Here is a 25,383-nt window from a genome sequence, read left to right as displayed (position 1 = left end):
GAAAATGCAAAAAAGTAATTAATGTAATGAGATGTTTGACAGGTAGGCAATGGGGAGCTAGTTGTTATGCATTAAAAACAGTATATGTGGCATTGATTAGATCTGTGTTGGATTATGGGAGTGTAGCTTATGGGTCAGCAGCCAAATCTCTATTAAAGAAACTAGATGGGATCCAGGCACAGGCATTAAGAGTGTGTAGTGGTGCTTTTAAAACTTCACCAGTACCTGCACTGCAGGTAGAAATGGGAGAAATGCCGTTAGCAATTAGAAGGAGGCAGCTGATGACAAATTATTGGGCTAATTTGCAGGGTCATAATGAGTTCCACCCCACAAAAATAGTGTTGCAGGAGACCTGGGAGAATGCAAGTTACAAAGGAGAGAATTTTAGTAGAATAGGCAACGAGGTAGCAAGAGAATTTGGAGTATTTTATATGAAGATGAGCCCTACTGTAGTATATCCAATGGTGGCTCCGTGGTTACTTGTTTGGCCTGATATTGACTGGTATTTGTTAGAATTAAAAAGGAAGGATGATGGAAAAGATCAGATAGATTTGGTAAATGCATTTAAGTACCTTATAAATAAAGATTATAAAGAATTTGTACATGTGTATACAGATGGTTCTAAGAAACCTGAGACAGGAGTGACAGGATATGGGGTGGCAATACCTGCTAAAGGAATAGGAATTAATAGAAGAACATCTGATTTTTTAGGAGTATATACAGTGGAAATGGTGGCAGTATTAGTTGCGTTAAGGTGGGTGGAAAAAACAAGTCAAGAAAAGGTTCTGATATGCACCGACTCATCCTCAGTCCTTGAGAGTTTAAGGTCTTTTCACTCTAGCCGTCAAGATGTATTATATGAAGTCCTTCAGTCAGTAACAAGAATAACAAATCAAGGAGGACAGGTACAATTTATGTGGGTTCCAGCACATGTAGGGGTGAAAGGGAATGAGCAGGTGGATGAATTGGCAAAGAGGGCTTTAAAGAAGGGAAATATAGAAATGCAAATTAAAATAAGTAAAGCAGAGGTCAAAAGTATCATCTGGGAAAAATCTAACCAAATTTGGCAAGAAAGGTGGGACAGAGAGGAGAAAGGAAGGCATTTATATCAAATTCAAAAGAGTGTAAAAATAAATAGGTTAGGTGGTGGGCACAGGAGAGAGGAAACTGTAGTGACAAGGTTAAGGCTGGGGCATGGTGCTTTAAACAGATCACTGAAAAAGATAGGAAAACACGAGACAGGCTTGTGTGAGTGGTGTCAGGAAGAGGAGTCAGTGGAGCACATAATTATAAGATGCAGGAGGTATGAGGAACAGAGAGTAACAATGAGGAATAATTTGAGGGAAATAGGGGTGCAGGATTTAACATTAAAAGGAGTGTTGAGCATAGGTGATAGAGCACAGGTTAGGATATTGTTAACTTTCTTAAGGGAAACTGGTTTGTTCAATAGGTTATGAAGATAAAATAGGGATATGGGTAAGTGTGTTGGGTAATGAATGAAAGTGTGTTTTTTTTTTTTTTTTTTTATGTAGAAACTAGATTGTAAGCCTATTGTCTGATTCACACTCCGGAGCAGAAGGGGGCGGTAATGCACCAAAAGCTGGTTGCCAACCGCCGTTAAAAACAAAGAAGAAGAAGAAGAAGATAGTGATGATCGCAAGCTGCGCATGCGCGTTGCGAATTGTAGCGACTTCCTGCCAAATAGTTGTCCCTAACAACACACAGCACCCCACCGAGGGAATTTCAGTTAAAGGAAATATAAAGTTTCCTCGGAAGTTGCACTTGGTGACATGGTAAGAGTTTCTTTCCTATCTGTGTGCCGTACACTGTGCATTTGAGCGCTTTAATGAACGGTTTAGTGTGTAATGGTAAGAGTGAGCCGCGAGCTAATTCACACACGTTGGCTAACTGGTCAAACTGTGCTAAACGAGTACATTAACAAAGCTACCACTGTAAAACGACTTAAGTTGTGTCCACTTATAGTATGTACGTCAGCAGTGAAATGCATGTTTCCAAAGACGAAGGCAATTAACGTGTGTGGTGTCTTGGACATCTTCGGTGAACTAGCCACAGTTTTTGAAGAGAAACGCTGGCTGTGTCTTAAACCCTGTCGAGCCTCCTGCCTAGGCTGTACTTTTCGGTGTCATAGGAACAAGACGTTGTTTATGTAGCGAAATACTAGAGTAGTAGAGTCTGAAAGCAATGTGAGATCTTCAACTTCATTGGTCACCTGTCCTTGAGTCACTGCGGTTCGTTGTTTTACATTTACATTATTACAGCCTTTGTTATTGAGAGCCTCCTGCTATTGTGTTTTGTTTGATAGTTTAATTCTGTACTGGCTGTACACTTTCGTGCAAAGACATCCACCATCTTCTAGCTAATACCATTTCTATGAAATAAAGTTGTTCTGTTGAACTTTCTATTCAAAGAATCTTGGAAAAATGTATCCTGGTTATGTCGTTTTCTCTCTGTGCTGTATGTGAAATGAGTCTTACCCTGGCTGTTTGAAAAATATGATTCCCGATGCACACAAACCTCCCAGTGACCGAGTGCCCTGTTGGTTACAGTGTTTACTTCCTTTTTAATGATGCTTTTATTAAACATTTATTTATTTGTGAAATATTAATAAAAAATATGTATCTATTGGCTTTATATCGGCTATCGGCCGCCCTGCTTTTCAAGATATCAGCATTGGCATCAGCTGTCAAAAAAAATGAACACAGGGATAAAAAGTACCCCATGTGTACAATTAGATATACTGCTGCATTTTTGATATTGTAGGCCTATATTTCTGCCGGAGGTCTTAGACATCTTGTTTAGACACATGCCACAATGGAGGTTTCAAGTATTGAATAAAAGGGTGCTGTTAATTGTGGTCACTGTGTATTAGAGAAAATTTTTTATTTCATAATGATATTTCCCCCAATTTTAAATTCTTATCCAATGAAAGGTAAGATTTTGGTGAATTTTTAAAATAAAAGATCAAAAGGGTTAACAATGCAGATTAATTTTCACTGCCTCCTTTGATCATATTTACCAAGGGTGCCGATATTTTTGGCCATGACTGTATATACACAGGTGCATCTAAAAAAATTAGAATATCATAAAAAAGGTTTTTGTAACTTATTTCAAACAGTGAAACTTTCATATATTCTATAGTCATTACATGTAAAACATTTCAAAAGTTTTTATTTTTGTTTTAATTTGGATGATTAGAGCCTACAGCTAATGAAAGCCAAAAAACCCATTAGTGTAAAATATTGGATATATGGATTTGCAAAACAGAAAAGTTCAAGTTCTTTAAAGGGGTCATATGACACTTTTTTTAAAGCTCATTATTTTGTGTATTTGGTATAACAGAATATGTTGACATGCTTTAATGTTCAAAAAAGTTCCTCTATGCCCCGCCTCTCTCATATGTGTCCTCTTCTAAAAAGTCCCTCCTTCCGTCAATCTTCTTTCTTTGCTTGAACATTTGGGCGGCATTAGCAAATATTTCTGCATATTGACGTAGACATGTGGGGGCGTGTTTAAACGAGGTGTTTAAGGGGGCGTGGTAGTTTTAACTTTGGATTTGAGGCTTTAGTCTTTGTAACTTTACAGGTCTTCATGCACCAAGAGTTTGTAACACTCCAAAGAGAAAGGAAAAATTGAAATTGCATCATATGACCACTTTGAAGTATGTTCATTTATGCACTTGTTTGGGGCTCCTTTAGCACAAATTCCAACATCAGTGAGTTGTGGCATGGAAGCGATCAGCCTGTGGACTGCTGAGGCACTGCTGAGCCTTCAGCTCATTTGGATTGTTGGATCGACTGTTTCTCATCTTTCTCTTCAAAATATCCCATAGATTCCATTTGAAGTTCAGGTCAGTAGGGCCATATGAAATCCGTTTTATTTTTTCCCAAATTCCGTTTAATTTTTTTTCCAAATTCCGTGTTTTCCATTAAAATTTTTCTGTATTCAATTTTTTTCTTTTTTCAATTTTTCTAAACTAAATTTTAATGGTTAAATTAAATTGTATTAATCAAAAAGCATCTCCAATTTATTAAAATCTCCTGGAAGATGGCTGCATTGAATTTGGACTTGATTAAACACAAAGGACCAACACCAGCAGACGTCACGGCACCCCAAATCCTCACTGACTTTGGAAACTTCACCCTGGACTTCAAGCAGCTTGTATTCCGTGCCCTCCATTTTTCCTACAGACTCCAGACCTTGATTTCCAAATGAAATGCAAAATTTATTTTTATCTGAAAAGAGGACTTTAGAGCACTGACCAACAGTCCAGTTCTTTTTCTTCTTTGCCCAGGTGAGATGCTTCTGATGTTGTTTCTGTTTCAGAAGACGTCTGAGTGTGGTGACCATTGATGCACTGACTCCAGCTTCAGTCCACTAGGGTTGCCGCGGTGAGGACAATTTCCCACTGGTTAATCGACGTGTGACAACACGGGTAATACCGGAATCACCATGGGGTGGGGGTGTCCTCCTATCCTCCTTTCCTTGCTTTTTTGCTTTTAAATAGCTTATAAATGCGTGCGTGTTATAAATAGCTTATAAATGCATCCCGGTAGCGCAGGTCCAGGAATATTGTCTTGTGCATAAGCTGCCAGCTTGCTTCAGGCAGAGCTTCATATTTCTTGTCTAAAATAGATATGATACCGGTTTTCAGGTTGACTGTCAGTTGTACAGTCGTGGCCAAAAGTTTTGAGAATTACATAAATATTAGTTTTCAAAATGTTTGCTGCTAAACTGCTTTTAGATCTTTGTTTCAGTTGTTTCTGTGATGTACTGAAATATAATTACAAGTAGGGATGCACCGAATATTCGGCCACCGAAAATTTTCGGCCGAAAATGGCATTTTCGGTTTTCAGCCGATAGACTTTTATCACCGAAACAACACGGCCGAAATGTTGTGATGACGCAAACAGAAACCGCGACCTGCACGTGCACCTGCATAGCGCAGACCACGAGCTCCCCGCGACATTCACTTCACACCAGTGAGAACATTCTCTCTCTTCTTATTCCTTTATTCGCAGCACTAAAGCGTCTCCTAACAAAGAGATTAAGACGGACCACGAAGTGAAAACAAAGAAAAGTAGAGTCTGTTAGCACACGTCTCACTGAGATCTTTTCGGATCCTCTGCACTTCATCGCGAATGTGCTTGATCCGCATTATAAAGACCATTACTTGGATGCGGAAATAAGGCAGCGCGCACGAGAAATGATCCAGGCTGCGCTGGATGCGGAGAACCCGCGTGGAGACGGAGAAGCTCCAAGCGCAGGAGACTGAGATCAGAGCGCAGAAAAAAAGACTCGTGTCTGCACCAGAAGAGGGGCATGCACCCTCGTTGTCTGATGTGTTCAGTGGAATTCTGCAAGAAAGTGCCTCAAATAATAATAATACGTTGGCTATTTTGTTCTTAGGCTACTATATATGTGACATTATATATATATACACACACACACATACATAATATCAGATTGTAGCCATTTTTCTGCTAGATTTTCTGCTAGATTTCTGCTTTAATTTGATAAAAATGTTTATTTATGCCCTGGCCCTATTTAAATACACTCTCTCAAATATTTCTCAAATGTCAGGCAGATGACAAGCTCAACTGCTCAATAGGGATGGCGAAAACTAAAAAATTTCTTGACCGACCACCGAGCCTCATTAGCCAGTTGAAACCGGTTAACCGATTAGTTTAAAATATGGTACGCTATTTGAAATAACAGCCATTTCGAGCCGCGCCTGCATTTTCGCAACTCTGTCGCATCTCTCTGCCGCTCTGCCTCCCGCACACACACTGCCACTCACGTCACTTTTTTTAAAATGCCCTACAGCGCGAAACATGAGTCCCGCAAACGCGGCGCCGAAGAGCTTGTTGTATGTAATCGTAGGACAAATGGCTCCTTAGTTTCAAATGGTTTGGGTACAAGGTGATCGCTTTGAAAATAAAGGCGTTTGTCTAAGCTCTAGAAAGCCCTCACCGCTTACAAAGTCAAGGGGCAGCATGTCTTTTTCAACCATTCTGCATATCTTTTGGGTAATAGTCTCTGAGCGCTGTTTGTCACATTTCCTACCTGCTAGCATAGATGTGATACAGTGCTATATTTAAGCACTGTATCACACAAGTTGCAACTTACATCTGTCTCATTCTTTTTGGTGAAATGGTCCCACACACTACTTTTCTTTGCACGCTTCATCCTGTCGTCTGCCCTGGCTCTAACTTCGAGTGTTTTAGCCCGTTGCCTTTACTTTTCGCAAACCTTGTGAGCGCGCGAACCCAAACGCTGTGACCTCGCGGCAAATGTTTTTATTGGTTTATTAAGTACAAACAGGCAAGTTATGAAAAATTGAGTGTGAGGGATAATTTGTTCACTTAACACAAAAAGATGAGGAATGAGATGGCTAACTGTAGAAGCGTATAGTCCACTGTCTATAATAGCCTAATTTAGATAATTAACCGACTAATTATCTCGAGATTTAGATTTAACCGACTACCGACAACTTTGACCGGTTAACGTTGATACGGTCAACCACCGGTTAAACGGTCATCGGTTAACATCCCTACTGCTCAACAGCTAGATGGTTATCTGTCTGAAGTCCCCATCCCCAGAAGTGATAACAGTCTTGCCTACTGGAGAAGTAATGCACTTTCTAGTCCTACAGAGAAAAATTTCAAATGCACTTTGTTTTTATGAGAGAACAGTTAATTTTAAAACCTTTCTGCAGGCCAGTAGGCCTGTACATTATTATTTAATATACACATGAGTGGGATACATTTTTTGTTTGAATTTTATTTTAATACTGTGCATTGTTGCAATGTGCTTAATAAATATTTGCATAATTTGTAATTATGTATTTTTATGTTTTTTAAAATAATTTATGTAATTGTAATTATCTTTGAAACTTTAATATTAATTTATGTAATTGCAATGTCTTAATTTTAGTAAAGTTAGTACACGGTCATAGCAATAAATGCAATGGTACTAATAATTGGCATAATTTCTTTCGGTGTTTCGGTTTCGGTTTTCGGCCTTGGTTTTCTCTTTTTCGGTTTCGGCCAAGAATTTTCATTTCGGTGCATCCCTAATTACAAGCACTTAATACGTTTCAAAGGCTTTTATCGACAATTACATGACATTTATGCAAAGAGTCAGTATTTGCAGTGTTGGCCCTTCTTTTTCAGGACCTCTGCAATTCGACTGGGCATGCTCTCAATCAACTTCTGGGACTGATAGCAACCCATTCTTTCATAATCACTTCTTGGAGTTTGTCAGAATTAGTGGGTTTTTGTTTGTTCACCCGCCTCTTGAGGATTGACCACAAGTTCTCAATGGGATTAAGATCTGGGGAGTTTCCGGGCCATGGACCCAAAATTTCAACATTCTGGTCCCCGAGCCACTTAGTTATCACTTTTGCCTTATGGCACGGTGCTCCATCTTGCTGGAAAATGCATTGTTCTTCACCAAACTGTTGTTGGATTGTTGGAAGAAGTTGCTGTTGGAGGGTGTTTTGGTACCATTCTTTATTCATGGCTGTGTTTTTGGGCAGAATTGTGAGTGAGCCCACTCCCTTGGCTGAGAAGCAACCCCACACATGAATGGTGTCAGGATGCTTTACTGTTGGCATGACACAGGACTGATGGTAGCGCCCACCTTTTCTTCTCCGGACAAGCCTTTTTCCAGATGCCCCAAACAATCGGAAAGGGGCTTCATCGGAGAATATGACTTTGCCCCAGTCCTCAGCAGTCCATTCACTATACTTTCTGCAGAATATCAATCTGTCCCTGATGTTTTTTTTTGGAGAGAAGTGGCTTCTTTGCTGCCCTTCTTTACACCAGGCCATCTTCCAAAAGTCTTGGCCTCACTGCGCGTGCAGATGCGCTCACACCTGCCTGCTGCCATTCCTGAGCAAGCTCTGCACTGGTGGCACTCCGATCCCGCAGCTGAATCCTCTTTAGGAGACGATCCTGGCGCTTGCTGGACTTTCTTGGACGCCCTGAAGCCTTCTTTACAAGAATTGAACCTCTTTCCTTGAAGTTCTTGATGATCCTATAAATTGTTGATTTAGGTGCAATCTTAGTAGCCACAATATCCTTGCCTGTGAAGCCATTTTTATGCAACGCAATGATGGCTGCACGCGTTTCTTTGCAGGTCACCATGGTTAACAATGGAAGAACAATGATTTCAAGCCTCACCCTCCTTTTAACATGTCAAGTCTGCCATTCTAACCCAATCAGCCTGACATAATGATCTCCAGCCTTGTGCTCGTCAACATTCTCACCTGAGTTAACAAGGTTGTTTCGATTACTGAAATGATCTCAGCAGGTCCTTTAATGACAGCAATGAAATGCAGTGGAAAGTTTTTTGGGGGATTAAGTTAATTTTCATGTCAAAGAAGGACTGTGCAATTCATCTGATCACTCTTCATAACATTCTGGAGTATATGCAAATTGCTATTATAAAAACTTAAGCAGCAACTTTTCTAATTTCCAATATTTATGTAATTCTCAAAACATTTGGCCACGACTATACATCCTCATCTGATGTGGCCAGTGATTCCTCTTTAATGAGATGCAGCACAGGGAGAAGAGATGACACGGTTCTGCTGATCTGTGATGTGACTGTCTTGGCACAGTTTTTTGACTTCAGTTTTTTATTATGGTGTATGCTTTCTTTTAAATGAAATTATTTATAAGTATTATTTTTACTTAATTTAAATAAATATTTAAGAAAAAACTAATTCTTAAAAAAATCAAAACGATGGTGGGGATGGTGTCACGGTGGGAAAGTGATGTAACCAGTGTTGTGGCTTAAAACTGGTAACACCGTCAACACCGTCTGTCGAGGCAAGCCTACAGTCCAGTACTTGTGAAGCTCTCCCAAGTGTCTGTGAAGCTCTCCCAAGTGTTTGAACCTACTTTGCTTGTCCGTATTCTCAAGCTTGCGAGCATCCCTGTTACTTGTGCCCCTTTCCCTACCCAATTTCTTCCTTCCAGTCAACTTTGCATTTAATATGCTTTGATACAACACTCTGTGAACAGCCACCCATTTAAGTAATGACCTTCTGTGACTTACCCACTTTATGGAGGGTGTCCATGATTGTCTTCTGGACCATCACCAAGTCAGCAGTCTTCCCCATTATTGTGGTTTCAAAAAACAAGTGGCTCTTGGAATTTATACTGTGGGGAACTTCTTGAGCTGTAAGCTCTAATAATCAAAATGAAAACAAACAAAAACTTTTGAAATGTACTTTACATTACATTTTTGAAATTACTTTACATTAGGGCTGCAACGATTATTTTGATAATCGATTAATCTGTCGATTATTTTTACGATTAATTGATTAATCGGTTTATGTACTTATTTTAGTTTTTCCCATTTTTTCCCCAAGTAAATTATTAATAAATGGTCTTTATCCTTCAGCATAGATTTTTAAGAAATTTTAACCATTTTGAACGGTCATATCCTCATCAAAAATATACCAGGAGTTGTTTTATTGTTTTAGTAATCCTTTGTCGAACTCTTCTTCCCATACTCTAGCAAATTTCACAAGGAGATTTCAAATAATGTTTTCACCATGGCAGTCCTTAGAGCTCCTAAAGTAGCATCCCGAACAAAGCTTATTAAGGAATCTTTCAGAACATATTTTCACGAAGAATAAGGATAAAACAGAATAAAATTGCAGTGCATTGTATTTTATTATTTACTGGGAAACAGCTTTATAGCTTTTGCTGTGAAATTGTAAACAATCCTTCGAAAAAAGTACCAATGGCATGAAACCTGAATGGAACTCACAATTTAAAGTAAAATCCATCAGAAGGTTGTCCAGAAAAAAAAATTGGACACACACAAAAACCTGCTGTGTGAAAAAGAGCAGTGAATACTTACCTAAAAAAAGTGCATTTCAAATATCTTTAAACATTTACCTCTCTCATTCAGTCATAATTAGGCTGCACGACTGAATTTTGAACTGGTAAACGACAAACTGATCACAGAACATGTTTGTAAAGCTTTAAATGTTAACTGTTAAAAAGCAATGTTATCAGCTTTTACGACTAAACATTTGCAAACAACATTGTACTGGAGAATCTGCACAAATGAAAGTCTTAGGGGCAGTTCACAGATCGCGCCTAAAAACACGTGGAAAACGCTAGGCGCACCGCTTTCTCCTTCTTTCCAAAGCGCTCGGGCAGAAGCGCCCCTGAGGCGTCTGCCTTTGCTAAACAACCATGACGTGCTCTCTGCTTGAAGACGCGGAAATTTCAGCAAAGGATAAATGGATTTGCAGCTCAAAAATCGCTTGCAGTTGGTCTGCTACTAAATTTATTTCAAAATGGAAATCCATATACAACTATGATCAGCTGTTCCTTTCATCTTGACTGAGCTTTTAACGTTGTTACGGGAAAGGATGAAGCTGATTGGTTAGTTCTTGTCACATGACCCGCGTTGTGCTTGCGGCATTCTGAAAAGTTGAAATGTTTTAACTCGATGCGGTGCGGTGTTGGAAATAACGAACTTGAGCGCGCAAAAGACGCGATATGTGAACGTCCCCTTAAACAGTTCAGTAGTGCAGAGTTTACAGGTTACTCTTCTTTTTTGAAGGCTCAAAGTAAAATACTACCACATCACGCTGAATGCTGCAGAGACGTTTGGGAAGCACGTGACATAAAACGAGGCCAGCTATTGGCTATTCGCTACTTCTCCTGCTGTACTGGCTGAGTAAAACCTCCGGTGGCTCATTACTGCCACACTTTGGTCACCGCAGATTTGAAATATGCAAGAAATGAGCCGCTTACGGCAAATAAAAGTTATTTAGCAACGAATCGATGACTAAATTAGTTGACAACTATTTTAATAATCGATTTTAATCGATTAAATCGATTCGTTGTTTCAGCTCTACTTTACATGTAATGAATCTTATGAATATATGAAAGTTTCACTTAAAAAATTATTTAAAAAAAAAACAGTTGTCGTAGGGTCACTGGAGTGCAGATATACCGTATGTTTTGTACTATATAGAATATAGTATTTTATACTATAAGTCGCACTTTTTTTCATAGTTTGGCTGGTCCTGCTACTTATGGTATACTCCAAAGTGCTCCTGGAGCCTACACTGAGCAGCATAGAGCGCCCTCTCGCGGCTGTAGACGGTAATGTTTTATCTTGGTTCTTGGTTCTAAATGAATGCGACTTATAGTCCAGTGCGACTTATAGTCCGAAAAATACGGTAGCTAAAATTGATTTGAAATATTTTGAAATTCAGTGTATTAATTTGTTTGATCTGAAATACTGTTTCATTCATTGGAAATATGTATTTAGATTTATTTTGCAGACGCTTTTATTTAAACAACTTAAAATATTCATAGTATACAATGGCAGTTTTTCATAGTAGACAAAGGGTGTTTTCTGACCTTTAGATCGTTTGCTTTGTTCCGAATCAGGGATTCATTAATGTTGCATTTTCTTCTTGGTTCGGTTGCTTTCCCAAGGCAACATTGCAAAGCGTACCAAACTGTATTTATGCAAGTCAAATGTGAGTGGAATGTCATGGAATTTGTCAAAGTTTGGATGAATTAATCAATAGTAGGTCATTACACGTAAATCAAATGACGATATGGACTAGTATCTGTAAATATTAAGCTGCAAAAAGACTATTTAAATATGAATCCTGCATGATCTGCATGTCTCTGTGTGAATGAAAGGCGCAGATGCAAGGTTTTGTTGATTACACACATACTGAAGCGCGCCTGATGCTCACAGTGATTTTAGCATATTCTGCCTCGCTAAATGAGGACCTAAATACATGAACATCTCCAGAACTGTTATGAGAGTACTTTATGAGCATTTTACTGTTTCATATAAGTAAAACTAACAGTTAGCGTCATATCATATGTTTGGTTTAACTTGAAGACATTATTCTGTAGAATGTACGTAATACTACTACTACTACTAAAATTATTACAACTTTATTTTTTAATAAGTAATCATGCAATATTTGTTCCTTGTTTTAATTTTTATTGTAAATCCCTATTGTCAAAAAAATCTATTTTATGAATTAAGATAAATTAAATTAATGTTTTATGCCTTCATTTGATTACCCAATGTCAGGGACCAAGCAGTTAACCAAGAGGAGTCACAAGGGAAGTTCAAAAATAAGGATTTTTATTTCCCAATAATCATGACAACAAAATTAAAATAAAGGTTTGGGCCCAAAAACAAAAATCAAATAAACAAACAATATCTAAAGCTCTTACAAAAGAAACAACTGGGACTTATATATTAGCTGATCAGACCATTTTTAACACACAGGGGAAGACTAACAACAACACTACTACACAAGCTACAAATAACAGCAAAATCTTCCTAAAACTTATTCCAAAAAGGAATATACTTTTACTTAACCTTAACTCAACAAAAGTACTCAATATAATATAAAATAAATCCAAACCCCAAAATATCTAAGGAGAGAATGAGCTATCCCACCCGGACATAAACAATGGTAGTGTCCAATTAGGCCACCTCCCCTATAAGACTGCTCCTGCTCCAAACCCCACCCCTTTAAGCCAGCCAACTTCCTGGATCTCTCCCCGGTGTGGAATCCAACAGTGGTAAGCTCAGAAACAAATAATTATACAAACAGAATGACAATCCAAAAGTAACTAATGGTGCGCGCTCCCAAAAATATACTTCTGTATGGTCAACTAAATAAAGTACAATGTATGTAAAATGACCTTCGTGTCCTGTGAGTTATTTGTAACTAAATAACTGTTTGCAACAAATGTGTATGAAAAATGTATATAAACTAATCCTAAAGAAAAACAGCATAAACTAAGTGCATGAGGTTACCGCTCTTAAACTGGTTGTGAGGCCATGGCTGTGGCCTTCACACCTGAAAAAATAAAAAAAATGCACAACACAGAATTTCACACAGAAATAAAAAAAACCATGAGGCTGTTATTAAGAATAAATCAAAGTTGTTTTTATGCTTTAAAATAATTAGACATGCTAAAACCTAGAAATAGGTAACAATAAAATTAGAAAAATTATAAAAATATAGAGCCTAGTAATAAATACGTTATTTTTAATTAAACGTTCAATAAATGTATGTTGAATTGTATAAGTTTTATGATTTTAATTAATTAAACATTATTTTGATTAATACATTTATCTTGTTACTTGTCTTTATCACATTTTCAATCCAAATGAAAGTTTTTCATACCCTGATCACGTTCCTAAGACATCAAGTTGGACATTGCATAAGCATCACTCAGGACTACACGTGATTTACTAAACATTGTAATCTCACGTTTACGTGAATGAAGCATCTGCAAAATTGTCTCGTGTAAGTGAGCGTCTGACCCACTTTCTCTCCTTCCTTCTTCATATTCCAATTATATAAATGAAGTTTAAAGAAGGCACGGGGAGAATAAAATTAGGTTAGATCTTATCCTTGCCCACCCTTTGAATGTGACAGCTTGCGCAGAAACACCTAATGCCTTTGATATAATCAGGAAAGAATAGAAGCTTCCTTGTTTTCACCAAATGTAGGTTAGTGTACATGGAAGGAGACGTGGCCATATAATCCAGGCATGTGTGCTGGAAAAGTGGGAGGGTTTGGGGGAACATCTGGTGCTTTTGTGGGGGAGCCTCACGTGCCTCACCTGCCGGGCTGAGCTCACCTGTGAGATTAGAACCTGCAAGACCCAGTTTTCCCTTGACTTTCCCATAATGCACAGCTCCTCGAACGCACATGCACACACCTGACAAAGATGAGCCCCAGCGAAGTGGAGAGGCAGGGGCTGGAGGAGCATATATAAAGATGTCTCACCGTGCTGACTTTTGTCTTTCATGCAGGGCCTTGGCCAAAGAAGCAGCAGCAGAGACTGAGGGTGCAGATTTAGCCACAGCCATGGACGAGTCGCAAGAGGTGCCCGAGCTACCTGTGAGTACAGTGTACTTACTGACCAGTCAGGAAAGAAGAAATGCTCATCTGTTGCTGTCAAAAAGAATGGACTTCTTATTTTTTTTACATTTAAATGGTATCAGCTACTGTTAATCATTCAACATTGTGAGAGACCTAACTCTTGTTTTTTCGGTTGTTTTGATTGAATAGATAAAGAAAGCTCGGCATGATCCAGAAGTGAGTCAGGAGAGTAATTCACGGTAGGTCCATCAATGTGCATTATATATTTTCAAATATAGCTTGCGTATAGGATATAGCTTACTAGTTCAGATTTGGGTTGCTAGGATAAAGGGTGAAGATGCCATTGTAAGTAAAAGAGATCAAGCACTTGGATATAAGATTGTGATCTTGCTTTATTGCCGTTGTGCCCTTGAGTAAGGTGGAAAAAATTGAGGGGAAAGAGAAAGAACAAAGAGTGTCTTGTCAGAGTTAAGTATGATTTCCTTTTGCCAATCTTCAATCACACTTGGTTATATTTTAGTAGAATGTCAAGACATAAAAAATGGCATTAGAAGGGCTGCAATCACTGTCTTTCAGCCATTCATGCAGAAGATTAAATAGATTTTGAAGTGGAGAATTTTCAAACGTCATCTTAAAGTCTTATTTTAAGAGCTGGGTTGAAAATATTGATTTCCAGATTTTAATCATTCTTCATTTCAACAAACCAATATCAATTCTTAAATCCTAAGATCAGTCTTCTAGTGTTTCTTTGTCATCACCTTTTTTTATCAATTTTTTATTAAAGTAAACTGCACCATTTTTGTTAATGTGCCCCCCATCCTATTGTTATTTTTGATATAAAATCTTTTTTTTTTTTATAAAATCTACCTTATGAGCAATTTAGATTTATAATCCACTATTAGTTGAGAGAAAAATGTACATGTAACACCAGAATCAATACTGAACTGAGATCTGAATTGAATCAAGAACTAGTGAATCAGAATCTGATTCATATTTCACGTGTTGACCATTGTGATCACTGATTATTGTTGATGTGTTATACTTTAAGTGAAACACAGGAAAGGGTTATTAAAGTTGTTATTTTGCAGAAGTGTGGCTGCTAATGACTCTCCTAACCGGAATGAATCAACAGCTCGGACAGACATCAATTCATATCCACCGTCATCTGTCGCTCACTTGCACACCGGTAAGTAGCTTTCAAATTTTTTCCGAAATATGATATTATAAAATAATTGAACTAAATACATGCTCTTTAAGAAAAATATATAAATATATTTCAACTAAAAACATGCTCAATTAAGTGTCTCTTGTTGAATTGATAGTTCCTCTGATTGAAACACTTTTTATGCTATTTTAAATAGTTATTGGATATCGTTTAAAAGACTGTAGTGTCCCTACATATTTTTGAGATGTGTAAACATAATGTAACCCCTCAATGTCTCCGACAGTTCCTGGAGGTCCAGGCCGGTCAAATCAAGAGACGATATCAAGATCCCAGGGCTGTGTCTCAGAAGATGCATATGATCATAATGGTAAGCCTTATTGCTGTCATGCTCACATATATTTAAAGCATAATAAATTTGTAACAAAACATCTTACTTTTGTAAAAGCAGTGACGTGCAAAGACCTCACCACAACCACAGCCACTGAATATACCTCACAGATCTATCAAGGAAACAGGTACGTATGAAAGGTTGTTTTAAAATGGGGTAGTGTCTGTATGGGAAGTCAGTATGGGATCAGTGACCCTGTTTGCTTGCTTAATACACATTCCTGGTCTTATTGTCTATTTGCAGTCTAATACATGATGTGGTTTGGATTTGAATTTTATTGTATATAATTATTTCTAGTTTTATCATATATATTTATATTTTTATGTCAATGGTTAAATATTAGGGGGAAAAACAGTTTTAAAGAGACATCAGTAGTCTATTGTTGTTCTCAGTGATACAAGCCTTCAGTTATAAAAAATATGCCATTAAACAAATATTAAATATATGCTGTCTTTGTTGTTTGTACATTAATTAGAAAATTAAGTGTAAAATGATTGCAATATAAAAGTATAGTAAGTAAAAACTTAACTAACTAATGATATGTGGGATTAATCGTGATTAATGTGATTTAATTTCAGAAAAAAGTGATTTAATTAGTAAAATTATATATTTTTAAATTATCAATCAACAGCACTATATGTATGTGTGTATGTGTGTGTATATATATATATATATATATATATATATATATATATGAAATATTGAAAGCAAATTTGCTGTTAAACATATGAACATTAGCTCAATTAGACTATGAAGCCAAACATTTTTTCACTTCAAATAACATACTCCGATAAATTCATAAGCCCTGAAATGCATATTAAAAAGTAGCAAATAAATTAAGTTTAATAATTTATATTAATTAATAATAATAATTAAATTAATGTTAATTTTAAAATCATACTAAATATCAAAGATCTTACCCAGACTAAAGTTTCTAGCAGTCTGTAAGTTCAGCGGTGTTATTGAATTTTCAGCTAGTAACTCTCCTCCATTATTCTTCAGCACTGCTGTCACTGCATATGCCAGTCAAGTGGCTTTCCCCTCCCTGGGCCAGTCGACCGTATACAGCGGCTTTCCTCAGTCCGGTCAGACGTACGGACTGCCACCATTTGGTCTGTGCTTCACCCATTTGCCGTCTGTGCTTTAATTCATCTGAACACTTCACCCAAACTCATTCCACTTAACCCTCACCCTGCATTCAGTCTGTACGCTGGCAGTCAGATCAGTTCATGTCTCAGTGTTACATCCAGTTCTTAACCTCCCTCTAATCAACTCTTTCATCTCTGCATCCCCTCTCTCCTCCACCCTTTGCCCTCTCCTGCTCCATCTATCCATGCACGGCCTCAGGCGCCATGTGGCCGGGCTTAAAGTCGGAGTCGCAGCTGCCCGAGTCACCCTCTGTTGGTCAGATGGGGTTTCTCAGCTTCAGCTCAGCCTATACCTCAACCCAACCCAACCAGATCCACTACTCCTACCCCAGCCAAGGCAAGCCTGCTACCGCCCTCTCTCTCTGTGCTTCTCCACACGCTCTCTGCACCTTACAGCCTTAGCAATATGGGACCGCTGAGGAGAAAGACCTGCCAAAACCACTTCCATTAACGCTCATACAGCATTTCATTCAGTGATAGCATGATTGTACTTTTTGGTTGTTGGACATTCTGTATAAATGTTCTTCATCCCCAATCAGGTTCGTGTTTCACTACATCCAGTGTGTACAGTAACATCCCTCCAGCAACTGCTGTGACCACGTCTACTAACACACATCAGGTGAGTCCACCTGCAGTCAAAAGAGGACGTTGAAAGGATGACATTACTAATATGAGGATGTTATTCTCTGCTTTTGAATTATACAGACTTTGAACTCTGATATGAGCAAAAATGCAACAAATTCATCATGTTCTTGATTGTGAAATACTATTTTCTTATGGATAGATGATTCAGGAACATGAAAAAGAAAAGATTCTTACATTTTAACCAATTTTAATCTCGACCCTTACATTGTAACAGGCTTGTTTAGAAATTTAAGTTGTACGGCAGATAGAAAGGACTGCTTTGATGAACAAACCATTTACACTTCTTAATCTTAATTTGTTTCACTCCAGGAGTTTTCAAGCTACAGCTCTCTTGGTCCGAGCCAGTTCTCGCAGTACTACGCTCCTCCTCCCAATTATCTGTCCGCTGGGTTGCCCAGCGGTGATAGAGATGGAGCAGGTTTAGTGGCACCTGAATATCCAGCTGTTAAAACTGAAGGCAGTGCCTCAGCAAACCTGCCCGACACAACAGGTGTGTTAGCATTAACCCTCTCTAACTTCACAATAAACCTTCTCACATATTTAGAACTTTGTAAATATTAGTACTACTATTTTTACACCTACTGTAAATGGTTTAAAATTATTTTTCACAGCTAAAATTAGAATTAAAGAAATTCAATTTCATATTAAAGGGTTAGTTCACCCAAAAATGAAAATTATGTCATTAATAACTCACCCTCATGTCGTTCCAAACCCGTAAGACCTTTGTTTATCTTCTGAACACAGTTATTAAAATAACAGATATTTTAGATTTAGTCCGAGAGCTCTCAGTCCCTCCATTGAAACTGTGTGTACGGTCTACTGTCCATGTCCAGAAAGGTAAGAAAAACATCATCAAAGTAGTCCATGTGACATCAGAGGGTCAGTTAGAATTTTTTGAAGCATCGAAAATAAATTTTGGTCTAAAAATAACAAAAACTACGACGTTATTCAGCATTGTCTTCTCTTCTGGTGTTCTGTCGATTTGTCCTACGCTGTCAGATTTTCCTACCTCCCACTAAAACAGTGGGTAGTACAATTTGACAACGAAAAATGCTACTGTAAAGTTATGGTTTATTAACATCTACACCTACCACAACCCTTAGTCTACTCTTACAGTACTGCAAATACAGTAATTATGTGTTATATTCGCGGTTGTAGCTAGAATGGATACAGCTTCAGGAAACCACAATAAATATTCTTTTGTACCAATTAGATTGCGTTTTTATTCAATTCTACACCTACCCCAACCCTAAACCTACCCTTACAGTAATGCAGATACATTAAATATGGTTGTTTAGCATGAGAAAAAGGTCGCGATATTGATGTGTGCATGCGCAGTAAACCCGGGTAGGATAAGATGTCAGGAAACCGGGTCTGTTGTGAGTGCGTTCACGATGCTGCTGACGTGTTTTCTGGCGCGCCCAAGAGTCTGACAAGACTTTTTCAAAAACATTTGAAAATCTTACTGACCCCAAACTTTAGAATGATAGTGTATATCATAAATTAGACTTAAAATAGTAAATATTACTATATTAAAATGCATTTGGATTAATTTATGATGTAATTCATATAATTAATATATTAGTTTGAGTATTTCTTGTTTCATTAGTAATAGTTTAATAGTAAATGGGTGGTAAACTGTTGCCCTGTCCTGAAATAGATTATGTTGTTGTTATTTTGGATGCTCCTTGTTCTTCTGGCTCTCACTGCAGTTCATGTTTTTATTCATTCCATCAGATGCATCTCCAGATGTGACGATCCCAACAGGTGTGGCTCTGCCTGCTGGGATGGCCCTCCCCACAGGAGCACGGGACCAAGACGAGACCAACCCCAAAAACCCTCCTGGCAAAGCTAAAGGCAAAGCTAAGAAATCTGATGGTTCCCAATCCACAGAAAATGACCTTGAGGTAAAGAAGCAGACTGGATCGTTTTAGGAACACTCTGAAGACCAAAAAAGCATGCACATGCAGACACAAAGAAAACAAATCATTAAATTGAGCTTGCTCAATTTTTATTTTATTTTGCTGAATGTTAAAATGGAGGGTAGAGTAATGAATCATCAGATGAGCATAATGCATTGGGCCAGTTGTAACAATCATAAGGAACTCTTTCCTTTCTCAGCGCATCTTCTTATGGGATCTGGATGAAACCATCATCATTTTCCACTCTCTTCTTACCGGCTCATTTGCACAGAAGTTTGGCAAGGTACAGCGAATTGCTTTTACTCACTGGCAAAAGTAATGCCTGTTCAATTTTTTTCCCCCCATTCTCATATTCTTGCTGTTTCCTGCGATGCTTTTGTTTTTTCAGGATCCAGCGACCGTTCTCAATCTGGGTCTTCAGATGGAAGAGCTGATCTTTGAGCTCGCAGACACTCATCTCTTCTTCAACGATCTGGAGGTAAGCAGAGTTTAACACGAGGTTCAGTTTGCATCACGTTCATGTAAATAACATTTACACCTTCTGTCAACACAGGAATGTGATCAGGTCCATGTTGATGATGTTGCCTCAGATGACAATGGGCAGGACTTGAGGTAATGAAACCAAGTCAAACTTTATGATGAGTTTTCCAGCTATGTTACAGCTTGCACTAGCAAATAAATTTTCAATAACATCTCAAAACACACATATAGCTGTTACATTTATGACAAATTTTATGTGTAAAAGCTGTAAGTAACGGTTTAGTCTGTACATCTAATTTTGATTATTCTGGTTTAGCAACTACAGCTTCTCCAGCGATGGCTTCAGCGGGCCCAGTGCGGGCGGTGGTCCTGGGTCCACCACAGCGGTACAGGGAGGAGTGGAGTGGATGCGTAAGCTGGCCTTCAGATATCGCCGCCTCAAAGAGATCTACAATGGATTCAAAGGAAATGTAGGAGGTGAGAATATCCCCCATCTCTGCTCCAAACCATGCTGCAGTTGCACACAGAGGGGCGCTGTTACTCTACCATTATTACTTAGTCAAGTAGTAGTTCCCTGTCTTGCCTTCTAGCATACTTTTCCCTCATATTTGGTTGATTTATAATCACAGTACCTTCATGACGGCCTCATGTGTGCTGTCTGATTGAACTGACAGTAGGTATGTACAAGAGGTGGTTTATTGTTCCAGCAAATTATAGCTTGTGCACAAGCCAACAGGTACGTACATGACTTCTGTATCAGAGGATTTCAAGCACATACTTCAGGAGCAGCTTTAGTGAGAATGATGATAATTCTAAAATTGAAGTTTTAAAAACTGTTCTAAATTTAAAAGTAAAGAAAATATTGATTTAATGGCCCGTATTGGACAAGTTTCCTACAATGACCTTTTGAATCTAAAACATACATTATAGATACTGATGCACAAATGTGGATTTGCACTAGGTGTCTACAGTAGAAAAAATGTATAAACTATTATAAACTCGATTTACATTTACTAATTTAGCAGACGCTTTTATCCAATAAAGGAGGAAACTGGCTTGTTCTGATGTCCACAATAGAAGCTTTTAAGTGCTGCTCCAGATGGCAAGAAGAGATAATCAAGAGATTTTGATAATAATCAATGAATATTAAGGAAGTTTTAAAAAAGAAATTGTATCATGTTCCCACAACAACATTAGGTGAACATGTTCCTCTGGTCTTTAAAACAAACAAACAAAAAATAATATTTAAAAAAAAAAGTCAAAACGAACAGTGAGGAAACATCTGGAATGTTGTCATTGCTGAACACTGAACATTGCTGCTACTTGTGTTGCATGGAGGAACTAGCTATACAGACCAGGTCCAGCAGTGTCTTTAAATTACTGCTTATTAACAAGCCTAATATATAACGTCATGTAATGCCAACCTCATCTGCTGTCCTTGCAGGTCTGCTGAGCCCAATGAAGAGAGACCTTCTGCTCAGGCTACGCTCTGAGATCGAGACTGTTACAGATGCCTGGCTGAGCACTGCCCTCAAATCTCTGTTGCTCATTCAGTCGAGGTAAGATCTGACTCTGTTCCATGAACATGCATGATTTCGAGGAAATCACAGGGCGTTGAACCGTGTGTGATGTGCTGGAGCAATACGCCAAACAGGTTTCTTCTTCAGCTTTAATGTAGTGTACATGCTAACAAAGGACTAATAGTTTTGGTGTTTGTTCACAGGGGCAGATGTATGAATGTTCTGGTCACCACCACTCAGCTGGTTCCCGCTTTAGCTAAAGTGCTTCTCTATGGCCTGGGTGACGTGTTTCCTATCGAGAACATCTACAGCGCCACTAAAATAGGTAATAGTTTTGGTTTATCAAAAAATTAATTTCAAACATTCGCTCACCCTCATGTCATTCCAAAGCCAGGTGTTGTGCAGAACACAAAAGGAGAATTTCTGAAGCATGTTCACACTAGTGTTGTTTTTGGCGGCCTGTTTTAATTTTAGTTTTAGTCTAGTCCTTGTATGAAGCTGTCATTTTAGTTTTTATTAGTTTAAGTCACGTTCATACTCTTTTTATCTAGTCAAGTTTCAGTCGACTAAAAAATGTCTGAGCACGTTAGTCTTATTTTTATCAGAATTATTCATGACTATTTTCGACTAGTTTTAGACAACGAAAACTAATGACATTTAGTCTAGTTTTAGTCTATTTAGTAATGCAATTCTATTTAACCCAGTCAATATAGTATAAGTACCTAGTAATATAGACAAAACCAAAATGTTATTTTAACCAAACCCATTGCAAACAAGATTATCTTATTATATTATTGTCACTTTACAGAAAAGGATGACACTCTGATTTGAATTTACAACAAATATTTTACCAACCAAACATGTTAGAAGTACACACATTGATTGGTCCCTTTCTCTGTGTCAGACTTAACATTATTTGTTTGTCGTCTTCTATAGTATAGTAATATAGAAAGTATATAGTATAGAAATAGTATCCTATTTCTATAATCTCATTTGGATATTCAGAGGCAATGTAGTGTACGTGATTACATCATCACATTTTGAAAGCATTGATTCATCAGAAGAAACCAATGCATTACGTTCCTCTGAGCCAAACAGAAACGATTGTTGATGCTTAGTCCCACCCCCGTGGCCAGATTGGTTCAAACTGTCCCATACTCAACCAACAAACAGGTTTTGGTCTTTTGAAATACTATTTGACTATCGGTCATTCTTATTGAAAACTAAAGGACAATTGGGACTTTAAATTAGTTAGACTTAAGGTTTAAGTTCTCCTGTTATAATAATATATGGCATTTGATGCTGACTGCTAGAATAGGTCTGAAAAACTAAGAAATTGCAGGTGTGTCAGGCGCCCCAAAAATGTTATAGGTTTTTAAAGGTTAATACTATAATGCTACTTGCTTTTGTATAAAGCGTTATATAAATAAACTTTACGTGAGTTTACTGTAGTGCCGATCACATGCTTTCTTAACTGCAGCTTTCCCACACTGTCATTTTCATTTTGTTTATTTTGTTACTGAAAGTAAACAGAGTAGAGCACATATTTGCATTTTCATCTAAATGTCATTCACCAGCATCAGGATATTTGCTAACAGTGAACTGTTCAAACTTCTTTTTACCCTTAATCAAAGAGCGCAAAAAAAAAGTTTTAGTTTTGTAAAACTTTCCCATATTCTACTGGCTTGACTTTGTTTGCACTTCTCATAAGTTTGTCTTATTCTATTGGAGTGCATGCAGGAGATACTGAATTACAGTTAGCTTTACAGCGCCACACTGGTCAAACCACATTAATGCATGCTCTTACATTAGGTCATATGAGATTAAACAACTCTTCAACAACAAAAATATTTGTCGACAATCAAATTTTTTTTAATGTCGACTAATTGTTTCAACTCTGCAAAAAGCCATAAGATATCATATGGCTTCAGAGGATTCTTTTATCAGAATGTTGAAATTCACCTTGTGTTCCACAGTATAAAATGTAAGGTTTTGATTGTCTTGAGGGTTAATAAATGATGACAATATGTTTGTTTTTGGGTGAACTCTTGTTTTAAATTCATTGGTATCACCCTGACACTGAGCACCAGGATAAATGTACCGGTTATGTGTAACACATGTTAACAGGAAAAGAGAGCTGCTTTGAGCGTATCATCTCTCGCTTTGGGAAGAAAGTGACCTATGTTGTTATAGGGGACGGTCGTGATGAAGAGTTTGCAGCAAAGCAGGTACAAACTATACTTCAATGTGATCATATCACAACATTATATCTCCTTTATACCTCCTATTATGGCATTGTAAAAAATTCCTGATGATACTGCTATTCAGGGGTTCCCAAACTTTATTACCGTATTTTCCGGACTATAAGTCGCACTTTTTTTCATAGTTTGGCTGGTCCTGCGACTTATAGTCAGGTGCGACGTATTTATCAAAATTAATTTGACATGAACCAAGAGGAATGAACCAATAGAAAACATTACCGTCTACAGCCGCGAGAGGGCGCCCTCTTGCGGCTGTAGACGGTAATGCTTTCTCTTGGTTCTAAATAAATGCGACTTATAGTCCAGTGCGACTTATATGTTTTTTCCCTCATCATGACGTATTTTTGGACTGATGCGACTTATACTCAGGTGCGACTTATAGTCAGAAAAATACGGTATCTAAATTATTTACATAAGATACACTGACATTAAGAAAACATAAGTAAAATGTGTTGGAAAGAAGTATCTTATGCTGCATTTATTTGATCAAAAATATAGTTAAACCAGTTACTTGAAATATTACTTACATTTAAAATAACTTGTTTTAATGTAATTTATTTGTGATGGTAAAGCAAAATTTTCAGCATCATTACTCCAGTCTTCAGTGTACAAATCATTCTAATATGTTGATTTGCTGCTTCTTATTGTTGTGTAAACTGTGGTACTTATTTGTCCAAGAATCCTTGATGAATAGAAAGTTCAAAAGAGCAACATTTATTAAAAATATAAAACTTTTGTAACATTATAAATGTCTTTACTGTCACTTTTAATTCATTTCATGCCTCTTTGCAGAACTAAGGTATTCTTTTCTTTCTTAGAAACACAAGAATAGAAATTCCTTACTTAAAGCTAGCACATTTAGTAACGTTCCAATTCTCCAGTTTGAATAGGCCTGACGTAAAGGTTTACAAATGTGCTTTATTGTATTTAAACTTAACATTTTCGTTAAAAGTCCTCTTTATTGAACTGAGTATGTTTGATCTAATCTTTGTGTGCCATCACAATTTAGCACAACATGCCATTTTGGCGAATCTCTTCTCACGGAGACCTGATTTCCCTTCACCAAGCTCTGGAACTGGACTTCTTATAGATGGAGCTGGAGGTAAGACATGGATCTCTCCAGCTGCACCCATCAGCAGTCCCTTCCACCATGGAGCAGCTGATGTAGACTCTGGGATGTTAGCGGTCACAGACAAGAACTCAAGATGTTATGTGACACGACCTCACAAGCCCTCCATTCCCTCACTGGCAGCTATCCTCCCCTTAGGTTGAATCTTGCACTGGGACGACACACAACCGTACAAGAGGAAAAGAGGAAAAAACTGTCTCACTGCATCTTTCTCTTGGAAAAAGGATGTACTTTACCATCTTCAACATAACTGGATTCACCAAAGGAACAAGTCATGACCACAGGTCTGCACTGGTACAGAAACCTAGGATAAAACTGAAGTCTTTTACTGCATTCTTTTTAAAGGGCTGAAAAGTAAGTTGGAGTCATTTTGATTTGCACTCACTCCAAAGGTCAGGTTCTTAGGAGAATGCAGGTTACATGCTTTAGAAGCCTCCAAGAAATGATGCAATTGTTTCAGTTCTTAAAACGAATCGCAGATGTGGCCTGTTTAACATCTGTGTACAGGTCTAGCATAGATCCCACTTCATTTTTACTATATCTATTGATTTTCCTAAATGTTCCTCAGTTTCTGGGATCTACTTTTGTTTACTCTTCATACACACTTCATAGTTTAAGCTTTAAATTAGGCAATGTGACGAATTACAGAGTCCCTAATGGAAACCATTTGTTTTTGTACAGTTTGTCCCTCTTTTTCTTTGAAAGAATAAATCGGCCAAAAATGAGAATACTAATTATTTGTTACTTTTGTTCCAATGTTCTAATGTCCTCAAGTCAAATACATCTAGTGTG

The 25,383-nt window shown here is 37.7% G+C and overlaps 1 protein-coding gene across 1 annotated transcript; it reads left to right on the top strand.

Moving 5' to 3' along the window:
- Positions 1–1,661: 1,661 nt before the first annotated feature.
- Positions 1,662–25,092, top strand: eya3 (EYA transcriptional coactivator and phosphatase 3). The gene is made up of 19 exons (XM_059556763.1): positions 1,662–1,793; positions 13,864–13,951; positions 14,123–14,172; positions 15,022–15,119; positions 15,382–15,465; positions 15,544–15,613; positions 16,489–16,598; positions 16,834–16,971; positions 17,174–17,253; positions 17,589–17,769; positions 19,017–19,186; positions 19,401–19,484; positions 19,590–19,679; positions 19,755–19,813; positions 19,998–20,158; positions 21,126–21,240; positions 21,405–21,526; positions 23,329–23,429; positions 24,472–25,092. The coding sequence occupies exons 2-19, from the start codon at positions 13,919–13,921 to the stop codon at positions 24,550–24,552; spliced, it is 1,827 nt and encodes a 608-aa protein (XP_059412746.1). The 5' UTR covers positions 1,662–1,793; positions 13,864–13,918; the 3' UTR covers positions 24,553–25,092.
- Positions 25,093–25,383: the final 291 nt, after the last annotated feature.

This window comes from Carassius carassius, chromosome 8, assembly GCF_963082965.1.
Source record: "Carassius carassius chromosome 8, fCarCar2.1, whole genome shotgun sequence".
Lineage (NCBI taxonomy): Eukaryota > Metazoa > Chordata > Actinopteri > Cypriniformes > Cyprinidae > Carassius > Carassius carassius.
This window is presented reverse-complemented; position numbering and strand designations above follow the sequence as displayed.